The sequence below is a fragment of the Siphateles boraxobius genome, unplaced genomic scaffold (genome assembly GCF_051911475.1).
Source record: "Siphateles boraxobius isolate OS27281-9 unplaced genomic scaffold, OSU_SipBor_1 50, whole genome shotgun sequence".
Classification (NCBI taxonomy): Eukaryota; Metazoa; Chordata; class Actinopteri; order Cypriniformes; family Leuciscidae; genus Siphateles; species Siphateles boraxobius.
In genome coordinates this window covers 1,502,417-1,523,059 of record NW_027509142.1, presented here as the reverse complement: position 1 = coordinate 1,523,059, position 20,643 = coordinate 1,502,417, and the positions used below count along the sequence as shown (strand labels likewise).

Sequence of the window (20,643 nt, the reverse complement as noted above, 5' to 3'; positions counted from 1 at the left end):
TAATTTTCTCTCTCTCGCTCTCTCTCTCTCTCTCTCTCTCTCTCTCAGAGGTCGACAGAACAGATGAGGAAGATCCCCACCATCGTCCTCTCCATCACGTACAAGGGTGTGAAATTCATTGATGCTGCCAACAAGGTGATGACATCATCCTCCTCTGTCGTTCGCCCCGGGCAGGCAGATAAACAGCCGCTCATTAAACTGAAACCCCTCTGGCTCATAGGACATTTCTGTGGGGGGGGTGGGGGGGTGGGGGTCACATGAGTGATAAACAGTGATAAACTAAGACTGGCTGATTCTGAGCTCTGAGTCATGTTCGCATTGCTAAAGTTCACGGGTCTCTGAAGGGGCTCCTGATTATATTTATTGGTATTCATTAAAGTTTTAAGTTGTTTTGATCCTGATGCTTGACATTAACTTTTTGGCTCACCAGCCACTGTGGCGAGTGGTTTTCCAAAGTTACAAGCCACTCAGCATTTTCCCTGGCCACAATTTTGACTTCGATACCATGGGGGAAAACTGCCATAAAGATATTTTTAATTATCTCTATAATTTGGCAGCAGGTTTATTAGGCTGCTGTCACTTTAAGATCTGACGCACAGATCTATTACACTGTTACACATGCGTTTTCTTTTTTCAACTGTTTACGTTCACTTAAAACATAACTGACTGTGTTTACTTGAATACTGACCAAGACTGGCATTTTGACATTATTTGTGTATTTGACTTTTAGTAAGCAAAAGAGAACTCAATTTATTGCTGAGAGGCAGCTTTATGTGCCACAGTTTAGGTGTGAGTGCAAAATCTTCAGAAATGAGTAAAATTATGTACAATAATCATTTGGAGCAAATGAAACGAGTGAGTGAGTGGAGGCGGGTTTGAGTGTCACTCGCTGTTTGAGAGATGAGAGAGAGAGAAAGGGCAGCTGGTATCATGTATCTATTCTGTGGAAAATGAGTATTGGAAACGTTTCAGATATTTCATTATGAATATTGAAAAATCTGTATTTTTTAGTTTATAATTTCAAATGCCTTTTAAAAAGACTACAATTGAATAATGTATATATTATATGTAAAATTCAAGCCGCCAGCGTGGCTAGTAGGAGTGACTGCGTTACACGCCACTGCTGAAATACACACGCTTTTGGTGGGTGATAGTGTTTCTGTGATTGCTGTCGAGGCTCTGTCTCCTAATATGATCTTGATCCTGTGTGTGCAGAACATCATCGCAGAACATGAGATCCGTAACATCTCGTGTGCGGCTCAGGACCCCGAGGACCTCTGCACCTTCGCTTACATCACTAAAGATCTGCAGAGCAGCCATCATTACTGCCATGTGTTCAGCACCGTAGACGTGGTGAGACAAACATGACCAGCGCTCCAGGGGTTCTCAGCTGTTGGGCTTCAGTCTCAGATGCTGATTTACAGAACTTCTGCAAAAAATGCTTTCTGCATTTTGATGTTTTCTTTTTTCTTGCTGTCTGTAATGACCCATTTGAGAAGCACACTTCATAATAACTTTTCTGGACATTGCGAGTGTCTCTCTCTAATATACAGTATATATATATATATATATATTAATTCAATTCAAAATTGATTTATTGGTATGACTGTACATCAAACAATATTGCCATAGCTTGTAATACATAGAATAGTTATAAAGACATAAAAATAGTAAAGTATTATAACATACTTAAATCTAAATGTACAAATTAATATAATTAATTTGTACAAGAGTAATTAATACAAATTATATATATATATCTCTCTCTCTGTGTCTCTCTATCTCTCTCTGTGTCTCTCTAGCTCTATCTATATCTATCTCTATCTCTCCTCTCTCTCTCTCTCTCTCTCTCTCTCTCTCTCTCTCTCTCTCTCTCTCTCTCTCTCTCTCTCTCTCTCTCTCTCTCTCTCTCTCTCTCTCTGTATCTCTCTATCTCTATCTATCTCTCTCTGTGTCTCTCTATCTCTCTCTCTGTGTGTGGTGTGGAGAGAGCCATGGGCCATGTGCCAGGACTCTGATAGTATCACAAAGAGTTTTATAGGAGAGTTTGTTAGCAACAGCCCATTAAAGTTACATTGATCATACAGCAGCCTGAACAATACAGACACAATAGACCTTGAACACTTACAGCATGACTCTAGTAAAGCTGCGATTAATGATTCATTTCATAGTTCACAAATCAAGCCATTATTAGAGCTGATAATTGACTATTCAGGTGATTCATAAATAGCTATAAGCTTTTATTTCTGAGTTAAGAGGTTATATTAGTCATGCAATAATTAACAATAAAGACAACAAAACCATCTTTTGAAAATAAATTTTAGTTTCTTTTTTAAAATGAAAAGTGCAATTAAGTTTTGATCAAAGGTAAATGTATAGACATTTGTTCTGAAATATTTCTATTTGAAATAAATGTTCTGTAACACTTTACAATAAGGTTTCATTAGTTAACTACTTCAGTTAACAAGAACTAAGAATGAACAATACTACTTCAGCATTTATTAATCTTAGTTAATATTAATTTCAAAATTTACTAATACATTATTAAAATCAAATGTATTTGTTAACATTAGTTAATGCACTGTAAAAGTCTAACATGAACAAACAATAAACGACGTTTTATTAACTAACATTAACAAAGATTAATGCAGTAATAAATGAAATAAATAAACTATTTAACAATGGTAATAAATAAACTATTGTTTTTAAATAGTCTTATGAAATTGTCTGTAATGTACTGAATTGTTGTGATCTGTGCCGCTGTCTTGGCGAGGACTCCCTTGAAAAAGAGATTAGTAATCTCAACGGGATTTTCCTGGTTAAATAAAGGTTAAATAAAATAAAAATAAATGTATTGCTAATGTAAAGTGTTACTAAATGGTTGATAATTTTCATCAACATTGATAATAATAAATGTTTCTTTATCAAATCAGCATATTAGAATGAATTCTGAAGGATCATGTGACACTGAAGTATTGATGCTGAAATGCAGCTTTGATCACAGGAATACATTACATTTTACAATACATTTTTACATTTTAACCGCCACACAATAAAACAAGTTTTTTTCAGTCACAATGAGATATAAACACACAATTGAGTTATAAAATCTGAATTTTATTAAATATTTGTGTCACACTTCACGGCGTCTCAAAGATGCACACTATGAGAAATACTGCTTATTTCCCTTTTCAGAGACTCAATGATGTCTTATATGCAATTATATGAAAAGCTGCTCTTCATTACACTACTTGGTTTAACTAAGCTTGCCATTACACACTTTATGAGTTAAAATGCCTCTTAAGTGCAGTATAATGGTGGAGGCTTGTAGAAATTTATTGATGTATGACTCTGTTGATGAGGCCATTTAAGAAACCTATGAAGATGGATCAAGGTCGTTTGAGCTCTTTGATAGTTTCTTAATAGCCATTTAAGCACTCCATCATCATAGTTAATCTCTGCGTGTCCGCCTCCCGCCAGAACCTGACCTACGAGATCATTCTGACGCTGGGACAGGCGTTTGAAGTGGCCTATCAGCTGGCACTGCAGGCCCAGAGGACCCGACAGCAGCAGAACACCGAGATCATCGAGACCAAGAGCAGCAGACCCACACCCAAACCACGAGGGAGCATGCGCAAGTCAGGGGTGAGAACACACACACACACACACACACACACACACATATCCTGAGCCCTGAAACAGCTCCTACACAGCTTCCTCCAGTCAGGTTGCACAGGCTTTTACCAGTTGCGCAAAAGGTTGAACGTTAGAGTCGATATTTTGGTCCGATTTCAGATTTTACACCAGGTTTGATGTGTGGTTAGTTTGTTGTCTCTTCCCAAGTTTGTTTCGGAGAGGAATAACGTACCAAGACAACGGTCTTCAGTCGACAAAGTTTAAATCTCGTCTGGCTAGAGCTCTTCTCATAATGTTAGGAAATGATGGTGAATAACACTGATGTTGAAGCACCGAACCCTGGTTCTAAGCCTAAACTTGACACAAACTGTAAACTTGTCCCTGTAAACTTGTCCCTCTGATTGGTTGATCTGAAAGTTGTTCCAGGATCAACAAAGATGTTGATCCAGGAACATGTGGTACTTGGTGAAATCACGTTCACCATCTAAGCTCACCAGGTTTAAACGGGGTCTAATTGGGCAGTTTTTTAGCCAGAATACGCTGTCAGTACATGAGCTACATGAACATACACATATGCAAAGTTTAAAAGCTTACTCTACTAATTATTATAAGTATTCGACTATTATAATTTGTTCTATATTTGAAACTTAGATGTAGTGTAGTCAAAAGTACCGACTTTGGTACGACAACATATGCCTCTGATTGGCTACAATGATCAACGCTTCCAAAACATGTTGTAAATGGACATCTTTGATGCTCTTCACGGAGCGCTTACACAGATACACACGGATCCCTAATATATCCACTGATAGATGCCTGCTTTCAAACGATGGATCAATCATAAAAACAGTAAACATATGAACCCACTGAGTCCTAGAGCTCAATGATCCTCCACAAATCCATCTGTCTGTGTCTGCATTTGTAGTCCAGTCATTGCTTAATGTTTACATGTTTCTTATACATGTTGAAATAAGAAACACTGTTTCTTATTTCATCCTCTCAGTTCAGCTTCACCTTGCTGTATTCTTGTTCTTATTATTCTTTACACTTTCCATTGCTCAGTTCCCATCTTTCCTTCGTCCAGCTCGTCCTTCATTCACCTCGTCACTTCAATAGCTCCAATTCCCATGTTCCTCTCTTTCTATGACTTACTGGCAGATCCATATCTAGTCCGCGTTTGCTGTAGTGTACCGGATCTTTTTTTACCTGTGCGTTGACACATACGTATAGTGCTGTGGAGCCCCCTGCTGGTGTGTGAGGAAGCACACACTCAAATGAGGCTGTGACAGCTATTTCTTGTTTGTTTTTTCTAATCCGCACCATAGATTACATACTTTTTATGTTAGTTTAGAGACATAAAATACTTTTTATTTCAAGTAAATGCTGTTATTTTAAAGTTTCTATGAAAGCTTGTTTCCGCCACAGAATAAAAAATTTAAAAGGTAATTCTGACTTTTTATCTCATAATTCTGACTTTTTTCTCACAATTGCGAGTTTCCATCTCAGAGTTGCGTGATAAGTCAGAATTGCAAGTTTATTTCTCGCAATTCTATATCTCCCAATTGTGACCGTCACGCAATTTTGAGATGGAAACTCGCAATTGTGAGAAAAAAAGTCAGAATTGTGAGATATAAAGTCAGAATTGCGAGATATAAAGTAAACTCGCAATTGTGAGAAGTCGCAATTACTTTATCTTTTAAAATGTTTTATTCTTCTATAGCTTCCGTAAGTCTCTATTCATCAAAGAATCCTGAAAAAAGTATCACTGTTTCCAGAGAAATATTAAGCAGCACAACTGTTTTATAATAAATGTTTCTTGAGCATCAGATCATCATATCAGAGTGATTTCTGAAGGATCATGTGACGCTGAAGACTGCAGTAATGATGCTGAAAATCCAGCTTAGATCACAAGAATAAATTACATTTGAACATATATTCACATAGAAATAGTTGTTTTAAAGGGAAAAAAAAAACACAATATCACAGTTTTTACTGTATTTTTTATCAAATAAATGCAGCCTTGGTGAGCAGAAGAGACTTTATTCAAAAACATTAAAAACCTTACCAAACCTTTCAACTGTATTTAGATGCAATATGGGGTTCCTTAACAATTCAATGAATATTCTGGGTTACATACACTTGTCAAAAAACGTTATTTTATGTACATGCTATGTACTTATTATAGTAATTATAATAACTGTGTAAAAACTAGGTAATAACCCTGAACCTACGCCTAAACCTAACCTTAACCAATGCAGTTACCTTATGTTAATTTATGGTAATAAAGTGCAACCTTTTGACTAATTCAAATGTTGTTGTCTTTAACCAAGAACGTTCCTTTTAAAAGCTGTAGGTGTTATTCAGAAGCAGTGACAGTCCTGTGAAGGAAACATCTCTCAGTAGTGAGATCTCAGTGATGGCTGGTGTTGACGGCTCTCTGATACTCTGCTCTTTCAGGTGGACGCGCTGGATGTGGACCCTCCCGGTCAGAGCAGTGCGTCCTGGATCATGGACTCCAAAGATCCCAAGCGCACCGTCAGCACCAAGTACGAGACCACCATATTCTGATTGGACGTTCCTCTCCTCCACGTCCTCCACACACACACACACACACACACACACACACACCTTTTCCTTTTGCTCTGTGCCTTCACTCTCTAGATAGACTTGACCGAACTCCTCCCTCCTCGCTCTCCTCCACTCGGAAGACACTTCTCCATTCAGCCTTTCCTTCTCCGTCTGTCTCGTACGGTGCTGACGCCTAGTTCTGCTCTGGCTGTCCGACAACCCTTTCCTGTGGCCTACAGTCTCACTCAAACACGTTTCCCAGCGTCCTCATGCTTCTGTCCTGACGTAGCCCTGTAGGTTAAGGAGCCTGTAGTTCGTATCATACCTGTCCCGAAACCAAAGTATAAGTGCTGAGGACCAGAACATCTCATCAGTACTGTCCTGTAACCTTCCTGTTTCAAACATCAAGAAACTAACATTTCCTACTCCGGTCTGCTCGAAGGACTCTACCTCCGTCTTTCACACTGACCCTTTTTTTCTTCTCTTAACTAGTTTTTCTTTCTTTTCCTCCCTTCTGTGGTGCTCGTCTCTACCAGGCTTCGACCGCAATGAGACACTGATGAAGACTCTCCTCCTCTTCAGTTTCAGCTCAAACGCCTGGACTTCACTAAACATGTAGCATCAAATAAAAAAAAAAACACTTCCAAGGATTACCTTAAAGGCACTTTCCATGAATATGGTACATTTTGGTGTCCCGTAAATTTTTTTTGAGCAATAAATTCACAATTTACATAACATTTAGCCAACAGTCAAAATAGTACAGAAGTGTTTTATTTGACTTGAATGAATAATTACCAAATTATGATAATTAATTGCCAAAAATATATTTAGCTATGTCCCATAATTTGAGTGCACTGTATTTACTCTTAATTTTTTTTTAAATAATAGTTTTTCATAAAATTGTTACATCATTTGGACCATAAAAAATAGAAAATTAAATGAGATTATTTGTAAGATAATTATCATTGACTGCATTCGTCAGCTGTTCAACCCTGTTACCAAAGTTATTGTAAGAAAAACAGGGTTAAAGAAATATAGGGTAAGTTTATGAATAACCACGAACCAAAAACTAGCCAGCAGTGAGGTGAGGCTCAATTAAACTGAATCTTTATTTTATTTTATTCTCGATTTTATTTGTATTTTTTTATATATGTAATTTATTTAATGTTTATTTTTTTTTATTTTTTTTTAAAGTCCACGTCACATGAATCGTTTTTTTTAAACCGTATTCAAACATGTCCCAACATTTAGGAATTCATAATAAAGTAATCATATTTGTATAATAATCCTATAATAACTGTATAGTATTTAGTTTGACCTCCTCTCCCTTTAATGCAAAGAATACTAAAATGGCTTGACTTTAAAGCAATGAAATTTGTGTCATTAATTTCTCACCCTCATGTCGTTCCAAACCTGTACAACTTTTCTTAATCCTCGGAACACAAATGAAAACAAAAATGCAAACAAAGCACTTGCGTGGCTTCATAAAATCGAGGTTAAACCACTGGAGTCACATGATTACTTTCATGGTGTCTTTACTATCTTTCTGGGGCTTGAAAGTGGTAGTTGCGTAGACTGTCAATGGAGGGACAGAAAACTCTCAGATTTGGTTAACAATATCTTCATTTGTGTGCCGAAGATGAGGAATGACAAAATGTCATGTTTGGGTGAAGTATCCATAAGTTTTAGTCAAGCCCCATTTTGTACCCTTTTTCATGGAAAGTGCGAGTAAATTATCAGATGTTAAGCATTGTTTGCAGTTTGTGTTTTTTATAGCTCAATTACTGACATCTAAAAATATTATGATAGACTGTGAGGGCTAGATGGATTATTATTAGTCCTGTTATGTTACTATGCACATCTAATTGATGCTACACATTCTGTCCATCCTAACATACTGGCAGAAGCTTCCTTAAGTACAGTAGAAGTTAATTGAATTGGGATTGAAGTACCTCACTGTAAATGTAATTTTGCTGCCAGTATATGGATTTGCGTTTAGCACTGTGATATGATGTGTTGTCTTAAGTCTGAGTTAGCAGACCAGGCTGGGCCTAAATGTCTGAACCAAATCACAAAGAGGTGTCTGAGCAGATCGCCAGCTCAAAATGTTTCTGACGTCAAGGAATCAGTCAAATGTACATGTACATGCTGACTAAAACCAGTGTTGTAGTAAACATGGGTTCGTACAAGATCAAATGCCATTGTGGTTTAGAAAAGCTGTTTTGTCTTTTGTTTTCTTTACTTTGGGATTTAAATGTGGAATTATGTTCATGTATTCTTCACAAGCCTTAAAGGGTTAGTTCACCCAAAAATGAAAATGATGTCATTAATGACTCGACCTCATGTCGCTCCAAGCCCGTAAGACCTCCGTTCATCTTCAGAACACAGTTTAAGATATTTTAGATTTAGTCCGAGAGCTTTCTGTCCCTCCATTGAAAATGTATGGACGGTATACTGTCCTTGTCCAGAAAGGAAATAAAGACATCATCAAAGTAGTCCATTGGACATCAGTGGGTTAGTTAGAATGTTTTGAAGCATCGGAAATACATTTTGCTCCAAAAATAACCAAAACTACGACTTTATTCAGCATTGTATTCTCTTCCGGTTCTGTTGGGGATCCGCGTTCATGAGTCCGCAGTGACGCTGATGACGTAAGACGCTGCTGACGTGTATCTGGTGCGTCCGTGTATTCGGGTTCAAATAAATATGGCTGGGCAAAAAAATGCAAGTCTTCCTCTGTGTGGAAATCCTTAGACATGTTTGTGAAGATTGTTTTGTTTCCAGCGTGCGTCTCCCTCAGACTGTAAACGAAGCTCGGGCGCACCAGACACACGTCAGCAGCGTCTTACCTCAGCAGCGTCACTGAACGCGGATCCACAACAGAACCGGAAGACAATACAATGCTGAATAAAGTCCTAGTTTTGGTTATTTTTGGACCAAAATTTATTTAAGATGCTTCAAAACATTCTAACTAACCCACTGATGTCACCCACACAATGTTCATACATTTTCAATGGAGGGACAGAAAGCTCTCGGACTAAATCTAAAATATCTTAAACTGTGTTCTGAAGATGAACGGAGGTCTTACGGGCTTGGAGCGACATGAGGGTGAGTCATTAATGACATCATTTTCATTTTTGGGTGAACTAACCCTTTAAAAATGCTCTTGCGATCATGTAAAATATGGGTGCATTCACAAATACATAACTCTTATCAGAGGAACAAACTAAATGTCACCGCATTCATAATATCATGATGATATGGAAGCCCATCCGCCACATAAGAAACAAAAGAACATGCTTTGGTAAGTTATACCTGACATATCTCATAATTTCAGCTTTTATATCATGTTTATGAGGTAGTATGCCGCAATTGTCATAATTGACTTTTTATGCCAGACTAAGTTGAAAGTGACATACTAAATCATAAATATGATATAAAAAGTTGAAATTGACAACTTTTACTTCTCATAATTATATTGACTCACTAAATCATAAATTATGTAAAAAGATGCAATTATGAGATTAAAAACTCAAAAAGATGAAATTGGCCAGTCGAAATTGAGATTAAAGTCATAGGACAGAAGCCATAATAACTGACTTTTTGTCAAAATTATGACTTTATATCTCAGTTACGACTTTTTATCTCATAATTTCTTATAATTATGACCTCATAAATTCACTGTTTTATGTCATAATTATGATTTACCCAAGCATCATGTTCTTTGTGTGGCTGAAATTGGCTTTCATATGACGACACACTGGCAGCCAGTTTTACTTGTTGCATCCTTTTACAGTAAGGACCGTTGTACAGTGATGACAGAATAAGTTCAGTATCAAAGGTTTAAGTTGTGTTTATTGACCTATGATCAGCATCTCATCCGGTCTAACTCATCCTGAAACATTTCTAATTGTCCCTTTACGTCAGTCTGCTGCTTCTGTCGTGCATTATTCAGTCGTCTCCTCAAAGTCCTCTCCCTTTGGACCCCAAGGGCTAGCCGTTCGTAATGCCTAATAGTCAATGTGGATATAAAATATATAATATACGATATAATGATTCACGACCTGGGGAGCTGATTGAGACGCATCCATGTTCTCACACCTTTTTTATCAAGAGTTTTACTAAAGAGTTATTTTCCGCTGCTTATTGCACTTAAACAGGCAAATACACAAAATAATGTCAAAATGCCAGTCTTTTCGAGTATTCACGCATGTGTAACAGTGTAATGGATATGTGCGTCAGGTCTTAAAGTGACAGCAGCCTAATAAACCTGCTGCCAAATTATGAGATAATATTAAAAATATCTATATGGCAGTTTTTCCCCCATGGTATCGAAGTCAAAATTGTGGCCAGTGAAAATGCTGAGTGGCTTGTAACTTTGGAAAACCACTCGCCACAGTGTCTGTGAGCAAAAAAGTTAATGTCAAGCCCTGGTTATATCACATGATATTTGATGCGTAAATGTCATTTGTATCTCATTTTAATCGGATGTATTTCTGAGTGAAACGGGATATTCAGCAAGAATATTGTAGATTATTCAGTTGGTTGGGACTTGTGTGTGCTACACACCAGAACATACGTCAACATTGGTAACGTATGATTTCTAGTCAGGCAGCCTAAATATATTACAATATAAATATAAACAAGACAAGTTTTGAGCAGCCATTGCACTCTTTAGGGTCCAAAGGGGAGAAGATTTTGTGGGGGAAATTATTGGTACTACAGCATCTTTCTTTTCTACCCCTTCTTTTCTCTTCTCTTTTCTCATATCTGCTGTAAATGGTATTGGCATGTTAACTAGATCCCACACTTTATTTGTTTGATTTGTTTTAATCCCTGTGTGTGTATGTCTCCCTGTAGCTGACCAGTGTGTCGGATGCCAAACAGAAAGGAAAGTTGGGATGCCAATGACAGCGTGACAGTGGATGAAGCATCACTTGTGTGTGTGTGTGTGTGTGTGTGTGTGTGTGTGTGTGTGTGTGTGTGTGTGTGTGTGTGTGTGTGTGTGTGTGTGTGTGTGTGTGTGTGTGTGTGTGTGTGTGTGTGTCTGTTTATTTAGTTATATGTAAGTGTGTGAAGACTACTCACACCTGCAGTGATCTCCATCCATCCCATTTAACACACGAGCCAAAGACTGACAAAAGATGTCCGTCCGATGCTCCGCTCGCACAATATTTTAAATCTCCCACACTTAACGAAACCTCTCCCTTTGAAACACATCTTGCTTTTATCAGACTTCAGACGTGTTCAAAGACTTCGAAGCACGCAGCAGTCACTGTTTCCTCACGCGATAACAAGAGCCAGTGTTGACGTTCTCTTCACTTTGATTTCGGTCGAGTTTTGTTTTACTTTCTTTGTGAAGCGACAGTCTACACACTCGTGTTTTATCTGTGATTTTGTCGTCTAAACTGATGGTCTTTCATCTCACAGAGTGTAGAGGCTTTTATTTTGTCTGAAAACTTTTTTGAAAAAAAGTTAAAAACACTGAGTCTAGTTCACCAAAACACTGATTAGAGAGTTCAGGCTTGTCTTTTGATGTCCAATTCAGATCAATCCATCCGTAAGTTGAGATATTTGATTCTTACTGTCAGTATTTCAAGTCAGTTAACCGACTGGCTTTAGTACAAACATCTGTCAAGCTAAACTATGTGGGCAAGACCATTCAAACATAAGGAATGTGAACTATGGTACGAGTTTCAATAGGAAGGGTTTGACAGAAACTCAATGCCAGTTTAATGGGAGATACTCTGTGTTGTGACGTTTTATGGTACACTATTATGATTAGTTAATAACTTTATGATGGCATGAGATTGGTACAGTCCTGATCTTGGTACTTGTAGTGACTTTTACACGTATACTGTGATTTCTAATTACAAAATGATGGCGTTAATGTGACACTACAAACAACAGCGAGTTGTTTTTATGTGTAGAGTTTCTTAATGGAACTGTTTGTCTCCTTCCTTTTAATGATTAAGTTGCAGAAAGCAGGGTATGTCAAAAAAATTATAATGAAACTCATGAGAAGGTTTAAATTTGCATTTCCATCCGCCGTAGACAAACCTGTGCTTATATTTTGTGTAGAAAATGCATAAATATGAGGTTTAGATGGGAAATATTCCTATATGCATTTAGCCCTAGTTTACAAGGATTTTAAGTCTGGTACTTTTTAGTTTGATTATTTTAAATCTTCATTTTTAACATGGTACGTTAAAAATGGGTACAGTGCTAAATACAAGCAGATGCTAATGCTAGCACCTGTAACGGCCGCAGTGTTTGCACAACTAATCACATTAGCGAATACAACGGTGACAGTTCAGATCATACTCATGGCTAAATGATTAAAATATAAACAATACTGGATTGTAAAGTAATCCTGGGTGGTCTGTCTTTTGATACTTGAATGATTATGCTTTTATAGATATCTCTCTCTATATGTATATGTATATGTATGTACTGTATGTATTTTTTTCTTTGTTTACTTTTTGGTCATGTTTTGTCATATCTAGAGAGGAACGTCTTTTTAAAGCTCAACATATCATGGTGTAAGTGAGCATGAGACTGACAATGGTATCTCTGAGAGACCTTGCCACAGAATCAAAGAGAACGATTGTAAATAATCTTGGGCTTCCAGTCTTTTTTATGATTATTATTTTTCATAATTGTACATCCAATAAATGAAGAGATGATATCCAGTGTCATGTCATTTTTTTATCCATAACTTCAAGCACCAAATGAAGGTTCTTGCACATAAATGTCCATTTGTATTTGAGATCAAAAGCATCTTCAGCTCATTTTATTTAGCACAAACATTAACTTTGTTTCTGTATTGGAGTTTTTTGTTGTTGCAAATAACTGGTGAAGATCTTCAAGTTGCAAAAGTTTTATTCAAAAACATTTAGGGACAGAAATTCCCCCATTTTAGATTTGCAAGGTGTTAAATGAACATTTGGACACAGTATATTAATGATCTGTATTACAGAAAGACACGGCAACAATTTCACTCGACAGTTTCACACAACAATTTAAATATTTCCCAGACAAAAACATGCAACATTTTTACAATATCAGAAAAACTGTTTCAAATGTGATTTTACAAGCTGACAACAAATTAGTTTTAAGAGTGATTATAATGTCAGATGTGTTTCCTTGAGGGTTGACAAATGTACCACAAAAATATACAATCGTATATTTTTTCTTTGGACAAAGGCAGTGTTTACAATTGACATTACCGCTGTGCCAATATTTGTGTGCTGAAGCTTTTTTTGCTTTTTGTATGTTTGTTGTCTGCTTTTTTTTCTGTTAAATGATTCATGTGCTTCTAAAATTGTGAAATGAACTCATCAGCTACAAGTAATGGCTCATTCTATTGTTGTTGTTTTTATTGTGCTTTTGCTATTTTCATAATTTTGCCAATGAAGAAAACAACATATTGCGCCTAAACAACAGCAGCAAATTCATAACCAATCACCAGGTTAACTTGGTAATTTCATGAGATCTGGGGGCAGTTTTATAAACACATGATGGTCTTAAAAACGTTTCTAACCAACTTGAACTTAGCCAGAGGATTGGCGGTCTTCGTTAAAAAAAAAAAAAAAAGATGAAACTGATTTTTGAAATAGTACTAGTCTTAATTATTAGTCACAGTAATACTACTCTAAGGTGATTATGCACAGGCCCTAAATTAAACCTAAATGAATTTTGGTTGCTCTGTTTTTCTCTGATCATTAAATGTTCTTCGATTGAAAAGTGTTTATGAAAGAAATTAAAGTATTGATCTGGTTTGGAAATGCTCAAGACCACCGCTGCATTGTAACAGTCTGAATGCAACTCAAATTTCAAGCATAAAAACAACTTATGCGTGCTGGTCCCATGTACATTCATTTGACAGTTTGCCTTTCTGTCTTGTACTTTTCTCTGTACATTTATATTCATCATCATTGTTTCTCAATTAAACTGCTAGGCATCTCTATCAGACAGCCGCAAATCATTGGTAAACTTTGTAGTCAAAATACCCTCCTTGTTAAAAGATCAAATTGCACTCCAACTATCAAACAGTGGTCACGGAGAGCAAAGGGTTGTACACTTTCTTCCCATCTACTGAACGGGTCCCATGAGCCAGGAGTTCCTGAATGGTGATCCAGTTGTCCAGGATGCGTCGGCTGCGTTTCTTCATACTCTTTTTCTGGCTAAGCTCCAGTATGGAAGCCTGTCCCTGTGGTCCAGAGTCTTGCTCCTTCTCTTTCTCTCGCAAGAAGTCCAGTCGGCTCTGCATCATGAACTCGCGGCGTCGCCGTTGTTCCCGAGCTCTCAGGAGCTGCTGTTTGCGTTCCTCCTTGCTCCAATAGCGTCCCATCTTCATTTCACTAACCGCATCGTCGTCTGTGGTCATCCCACTGCGCTCCTCCCGAATCTTCATGGCACGAGCCTTCAGCAAACGGTCTCTTACCGGACGTTTAGCCACGTAACGTGAGCCGTCGCTGCGGATCTTTACCTTCCACTCCATTCGAGGTGAAGATGGAGGCAGTGTAGGTGGTATAATCAAAGAAGTTGCGGTGGATTCTCTGTTTGCACAACTTATTGTGCTGGAGTGAGCAGGAACCGGTTCGGGGGTGTCTCGAACTTCTGCACTGTCAATATCCCTCAACTGCATGCAACTCTGGTAGCGTTGAGGCAGCGTAGTACTGCAGTGGCGTCGGGATAGGTACGGACTGTTTTCTGCACTCCTTCCCCCTTTCGCTATCCCGGGAGTGAGAGTCCCATTAGCATGGGACCCCCTTCGTGCTCCATCCAATCCCTTCCTACTGCTGCCGCCATTACGTGATACTGACCGTAGCCTTGTTGCTGGATTAGAGTCTCTATTGTCCCCGAGTTCTTCACTCTTTTTCTTGGCATCTAATGAAGAAGGTGTGTTTAGGTTCTTCTCCCTGCTTGTGCTTGTCCTGTGACGGGGCGTCCGAGGTCGCATGGTTGCAGAGGCACTGGAATCTCCCGCCGCGGAGGGCGAGGGGTATCGTTCGCTTGCCAGAGGTGTGCTTCTGCAACTTTCCCCACCAGTATTATAGGCGCTTGTGCTCTCCTTGTCAGAGCGTTCCCTTTCTGGGATCTCGTTGATATCTGACAGTTCATGGTGGATCGCCTCTGCACCTCCACACCTCGCCTTTGCTCCTTTTTCTTCATCGTCCTCTTCGTCAGCTGGCCAGACCTTTAGGCAGCGTTGGCGCAACTGATTCATCTTTTGAGCCCGTAAAACATTGCGCCACTTGAACTCCAGGTGACGTATTTCCTCATCTAGAAGGGAAATCTCGTGCTGCATCAGGCTCTCGTTACAATTCATGTCTACAGGTACGCCTCCTCCTGCGCCATGGTTCCTCCCGTCCAAAAGAAGTAGTGCGTTTCCATTCTTCTCGTAAAGGCACCGGATCTCCAGTAGCTCTCGGTAACGTTCATATTCCTCTTCGGTTAAACCTGGCATGAGCACTCTGCTGGTCACTGAGCCCAGTGTTTCAGGGACCCCGTGATCCGCCACTCCCACCCCATCCGGCCCTAGCAGCGAGTCGTTGCTGTAGTGAAACTCCCATCCGTGCTGAGCAGCGCGAAACTTGCGCAAACTGCCGGGTGTGTTGGTGGCATTGGTGGTACATGCACTGGTGGGATCATCCGCCAGCTCGGAAGACTCTTCACAGCGCGTGCTTTCATCTGTCCGACCCACCCCGCTGTCCAGCTCCTGGCTGTTATTAAGGGCAGTGTGCCACAAGTTGGGGCGACCACCTCTGATCCCACTGATGTCATTCAACAAGGAGCTCGCTTTTCTTTGGTGTTGAGGGCTGGGTAAGTTAGAGGCATTTTCCAAGTCCTCTAGATCCAGGCCCACACTCAACTCCAAATCCAGATCATCAGCCTCATTCTTCCAAGATTTGGATTGTTGAAGATAGAAAACGAGAAGAAAAAAATGTAATTAGCAAAATACTTTATAAATCATGCCGCACTCTTAGAAGAAAAGGATCAATTGGTCTCTATATAGAACCCTAGGGTTCTTGACTCAATTTTATGGCAAAAAGGTTCTATATAAGGAGAAGTGATACGTTTCTAGTGATAAAGCACATTTATGAGCTGTTTAATTCATAAAATGATCACATGATGATACCCTTAAAATGTCCTATAAGGCAAATTCACACTGCACAGAAAAAGGCCAACGAACATCAAAAACAAGTTGGCTGTTGGGTTTAGAATTTTATTAAAAAATAACTGTCATGTTCACATTGACCCAACAGACACCGACAAACACTAATTGACATGTTCATTTGAGTGAAAATAAACCCTGACCAACACCAACAGACGGCGACAGAAGTAACATCCGGCAAGCCCCAGCAAACTTGTTTTTTTTTTTGCGTTTGTCTGTGCGGTGTGAATTGGCCTGTAAATGAAGCGCCTAACAGAACCTGTGAGGGTTCTATATAGAACCTTTTCTTCTAAATGTGTAGTAGGCACTTGTAGTAGAAACTGATTGGTCAACAGCAGCAAACACATTAAAACGTCCCTGTTTGAACAGCAGAGGGCAGTGTTTGTCAATGTAAGCCCAGTTTTGGATGCTGTAACTGATTGTGGGGTCTTTTCCCATCTGTTGTAGGAGTCATTTAAATGTGAGAGGTTTCTCAAATGAGCCACCTGTGCTGGGGAATATACTGGCCCAAGGGCTCACACACCATCTGGACCTTCCATACTCACACACACACACTTGTGTGCTACTGACCCCAAATCCTAAAACTGTACAAACAGTGACTATTTCCCAATTGACCATTCACTGTTCATTGGATCTTTTTCTCATCGCTTGTTGTAATGATTTTCCATGAGCTGTTTTTAAAGAATCTCAATTAGATTTTTACTTTGTCCCAAACCCTATGGATACAGCTGACAGATTTCTAGAGAAAAATATTGAATTCAATTAAAGATGGAGTTTTATTTCAGAACTGGAACCAAATGGGTTTTATTCAGGCCAATGGTGGACATAAAGCATTTTCATCTTCATTGGCTTTAGACTTGTATGTTACATTAAACACAAATGAATATCTTTCTGGGTTCAAAATCAGCATCCTCAGTTTATCATGATTATTATACAAATAAGATGCATTTTGTGATTTTTATTACCTTGTTCTCTTGTACAGCTTTTGTGTCAAATAGCATCATGGCAAATTAACTTCATTAACATGCCCCAGACTTCAAATGCTGTTTTGGTCTATTTGTATTCATGAACTGGGTGATTCCTTGGGGGAGTTTGCATTATATTTTATTTAAATATTTACCAGTGTGATACGGACTGTTGCTATGGCTTCCACAAGGGCTAAAGATGATAAATCTGGTTGTTAAAGCATGCTGACAGACCATGAGGTTTGGGACCAATCAATGAAGAGACTCACACACAGAGAGCAGATATTGAGACATTATCATTTTTGTCCTTAGTCTGTTGATTTTGATTCTCGCTCATTTAAGCTGACCTTCAATTTCAGTGCGATGGATGAAACACTAATCGTGTTTCCTTATTTGATCACACTGCCAATATTAAAGGGATAGTTCACCCAAAAATTTAAATTCTGTCAGTATTTACTCACCCTCATGTTGTTCCAACCCCGTAAGACCTTCGTTCATCTTCGGAACACGAATTAAGATATTTTTGATGAAATCTGAGAGCTGGATCACTCCTCCATAGGCTTCTTGAGGGATTGAAACTTGCCGGCCTCGGAAAGTTATTAAAGGCATCGTTAAAATAGTCCAAGTGACTACAGTGGCTCAATCTTAAGTTTATCAAGCGACGAGAACACTTTTTGTGCGCAAAAACAAACATAAATAACGACTTTATTTCAACTATTCATTTCCTTCTCTTTGGGCCTCGAGTCAGTTAAACTAGTCAGTAGTGTAATTGCGTAGAGCTACGTCACACGTAGGCTCACTATTGGCCAACGCTGGTCATGTGGGTGATGCGTGTGACGTACAACAACAGATCATACGCTGTTAAACTAGTAACCTGACTCGAGGCCCACAGAGAAGGAAATGAATAGTTGAAATAAAGTCGCTATTTTTTTTTTTTTTTGCGCACAAAAAGTATTCTTGTCGCTTGATAAACTTAAGATTGAGCCACTGTAGTCACTTGGACTATTTTAACGATGTCTTTAATAACTTTTCGAGGCCGGCAAGTTTCAATCCCTCAAGAAGCCTATGGAGGAGTGATCCAGCTCTCAGATTTCATCAAAAATATTTTAATTCGTGTTCCGAAGATGAACGAAGGTCTTACGGGGTTGGAACAACATGAGGGTGAGTAATTACTGACAGAATTTAAATTTTTGGGTGAACTGTCCCTTTAAGATATTTTATACAAAATTGCAAAATAACAGTTTCCAAAATGATAATCGGATGTCACTCACTTAACCTGCAGTGTAATGTTTGAAATGTTTATCATGGATTAATCCCTACTTTTCCACATATTAAAAAGAAACACTAGGTAGTATATAGTGTATATACTAGTGTTCAGTTACTCTTCCATTCTGAACATAGCCGATGTCTCAGACTGCCATTGGAAATGTGTTCAAGGAAATAAAATGAATATTGTGACTCACTATTGGAGGATGTGTATTATGGGATGTCCTAAGTGTGTCTCTTTCTCTAAAGTGTGACCTTGAGTAGAACAAAAGACTGCCAAACCATGTGTCCTCATCTCTCCTTGTGTTTTTTTCTCTCTTCCATTCTCTCAATTTATTTCCTCGTCTGGGATTTTGTCCTTCTCTGCCCTTTTCTGTCTGCTTTCATTTGTAAATGGAGAGCAGAAGGAAGCCTGTACACTATAACACATTTGTCCGTTACTGCTTGAATAAGCAGACCATAATACACTTGAATATCATGTCTGAATATCAAATTAGTTGTCATTAATAGCTTCAGTAATACTTAAACAATCGGCATGTGCTGCTACTACATCTACAGCCTCACAGCATAAGAAATTATATTTACTCGAGTTATGAGTTTGTGCTGTAAATGTGAATGCGGTGACTGGTGAGATAAAGACTGAATGCTCCAAAACAATTCAAAAGATAATAAATAAACATGTTTTTCATTTGAACTTCTCCTGCTTCAGTAAGAATATTCTGTATGAAAGCGATCAACTGAATTGAATCAAGCGATGATATCTGACTGCGGTTTATAAATGCAAGGTGAGTCTCACCTCAATGTCTGGCCGAGCCAGGAGCAGCGAGATGTTGGTGCTGTCCTCTCGGGTCAGGATGGCCACGGCCTCCTCTCGGTTCTGGACATCCACCCCGTTTATCTGAACACAAACACACATGAAAAACATGTCAAATCACACATGCTTTTTGTGCTCACGAGTTTACATTACTCTTGCATCATCTGTATTTTGTATTATTATTGTTGATTTGTTTATTTTGCCCTAAAGAAGCTGATGCATGAGGAGTTTTATTAAGAACCAGTATATAAGCTTTTGAACATTGATTGTCATTTCATTTTTTTTTTTATTTATCTTTTTTTTTATCCTGTGGAATAAAAGTAAATATATGTTATGTCAAATAGGTTCTTCAGGACAGATGTAAAATGTATGATTCTTCTTATTTATGATTCCTCTTATTTTAAAAAACAATGACAAACATATTATGGAATCTGGAAAGAGTTATGAATAAGCAGAACATACAACAACATGATTTTACCAAGTAGGATCAACATCTAGTAGCTCATTATCAAAAAGAATGATTTCTAAGTAGGGATGCGCCGATATGAACATTTTGGCCGATACCGATAATTCTTTGTTTGAAAGCCGATAACCGATATATTGGGTTATAAACCTAAATCCAAATTTTTATATCATTTTTGAGAGCCTGATTACAAAAACTAAAGTCTCATCATTAAAACCCATGTCCCAAACACTTAATTATAATGATGTTCTCATTATAATGTTATGTAGCCTATATGATGGACTTGCGCTGCACATGTTGCACTGAACTGTATTTTCCATTTTTGAAGTGATTACAATCATATTTCAAGCAATTCAAAACCATTATGTGAACAGTGCACATCTGAAGTGACTCACCTGAAGGAAACTATACATTTATCGGCAAAATGTTCTTATCGGGCCGATAACGTTAAAAATGAACATATACCGTCCGATACCGATATGGTGGCCGAAATATCTTGCATCCCTATTTTTAAGCCACCAATCTTAAACCATACTCTAAAATTTGATTGGTTGATATCAAGGAAGTTGATGATTATTGGTTGACTTGTGAACAGTGTATCTTTAATCTGTTTTCAGATGGATAATATCACAGATTGGCTTCAGTACCTGCAGTATACGGTCTCCCTCGCGGATTCGGCCATCCTTGGCAGCAATGCTATTAGGGTTGACCTGCAATGAAGACACAGAATCAGTGGCAGCGACGGGGTGGT

The 20,643-nt window shown here is 38.4% G+C and overlaps 2 protein-coding genes across 22 annotated transcripts in view; one reads left to right on the top strand and one right to left on the bottom strand.

Moving 5' to 3' along the window:
* The window catches only part of anks1aa (ankyrin repeat and sterile alpha motif domain containing 1Aa), a 127,801-nt gene extending 114,909 nt beyond the window's left edge, over positions 1-12,892 (top strand). For 8 of the 21 annotated variants that reach the window (XM_077204665.1, XM_077204671.1, XM_077204662.1 and 5 more), the window contains 5 exons: positions 49-135; positions 1,216-1,353; positions 3,481-3,645; positions 6,094-6,182; positions 11,065-12,892. In XM_077204665.1, coding sequence (XP_077060780.1) covers positions 49-135; positions 1,216-1,353; positions 3,481-3,645; positions 6,094-6,182; positions 11,065-11,068 — 483 coding nt within the window. In that variant the 3' untranslated portion in view covers positions 11,069-12,892. Of the gene's footprint in view, positions 1-48; positions 136-1,215; positions 1,354-3,480; positions 3,646-6,093; positions 6,309-6,740; positions 6,876-11,064 lie in introns of those variants that run through there. The other 13 variants (XM_077204670.1, XM_077204667.1, XM_077204661.1 and 10 more) reach the window with 6 other exon arrangements.
* Positions 12,893-13,071: 179 nt separating this feature from the next.
* The window catches only part of LOC143712705 (PDZ domain-containing protein 4), a 51,142-nt gene continuing 43,570 nt past the window's right edge, over positions 13,072-20,643 (bottom strand). Inside the window, exons 5-7 of the mRNA XM_077204685.1 lie at positions 20,540-20,602; positions 19,412-19,513; positions 13,072-16,108 (exon numbers count right to left, since the gene is read on the bottom strand). Coding sequence (XP_077060800.1) covers positions 14,252-16,108; positions 19,412-19,513; positions 20,540-20,602 — 2,022 coding nt within the window. The 3' untranslated portion in view covers positions 13,072-14,251. The remainder of the gene's footprint in view (positions 16,109-19,411; positions 19,514-20,539; positions 20,603-20,643) is intronic.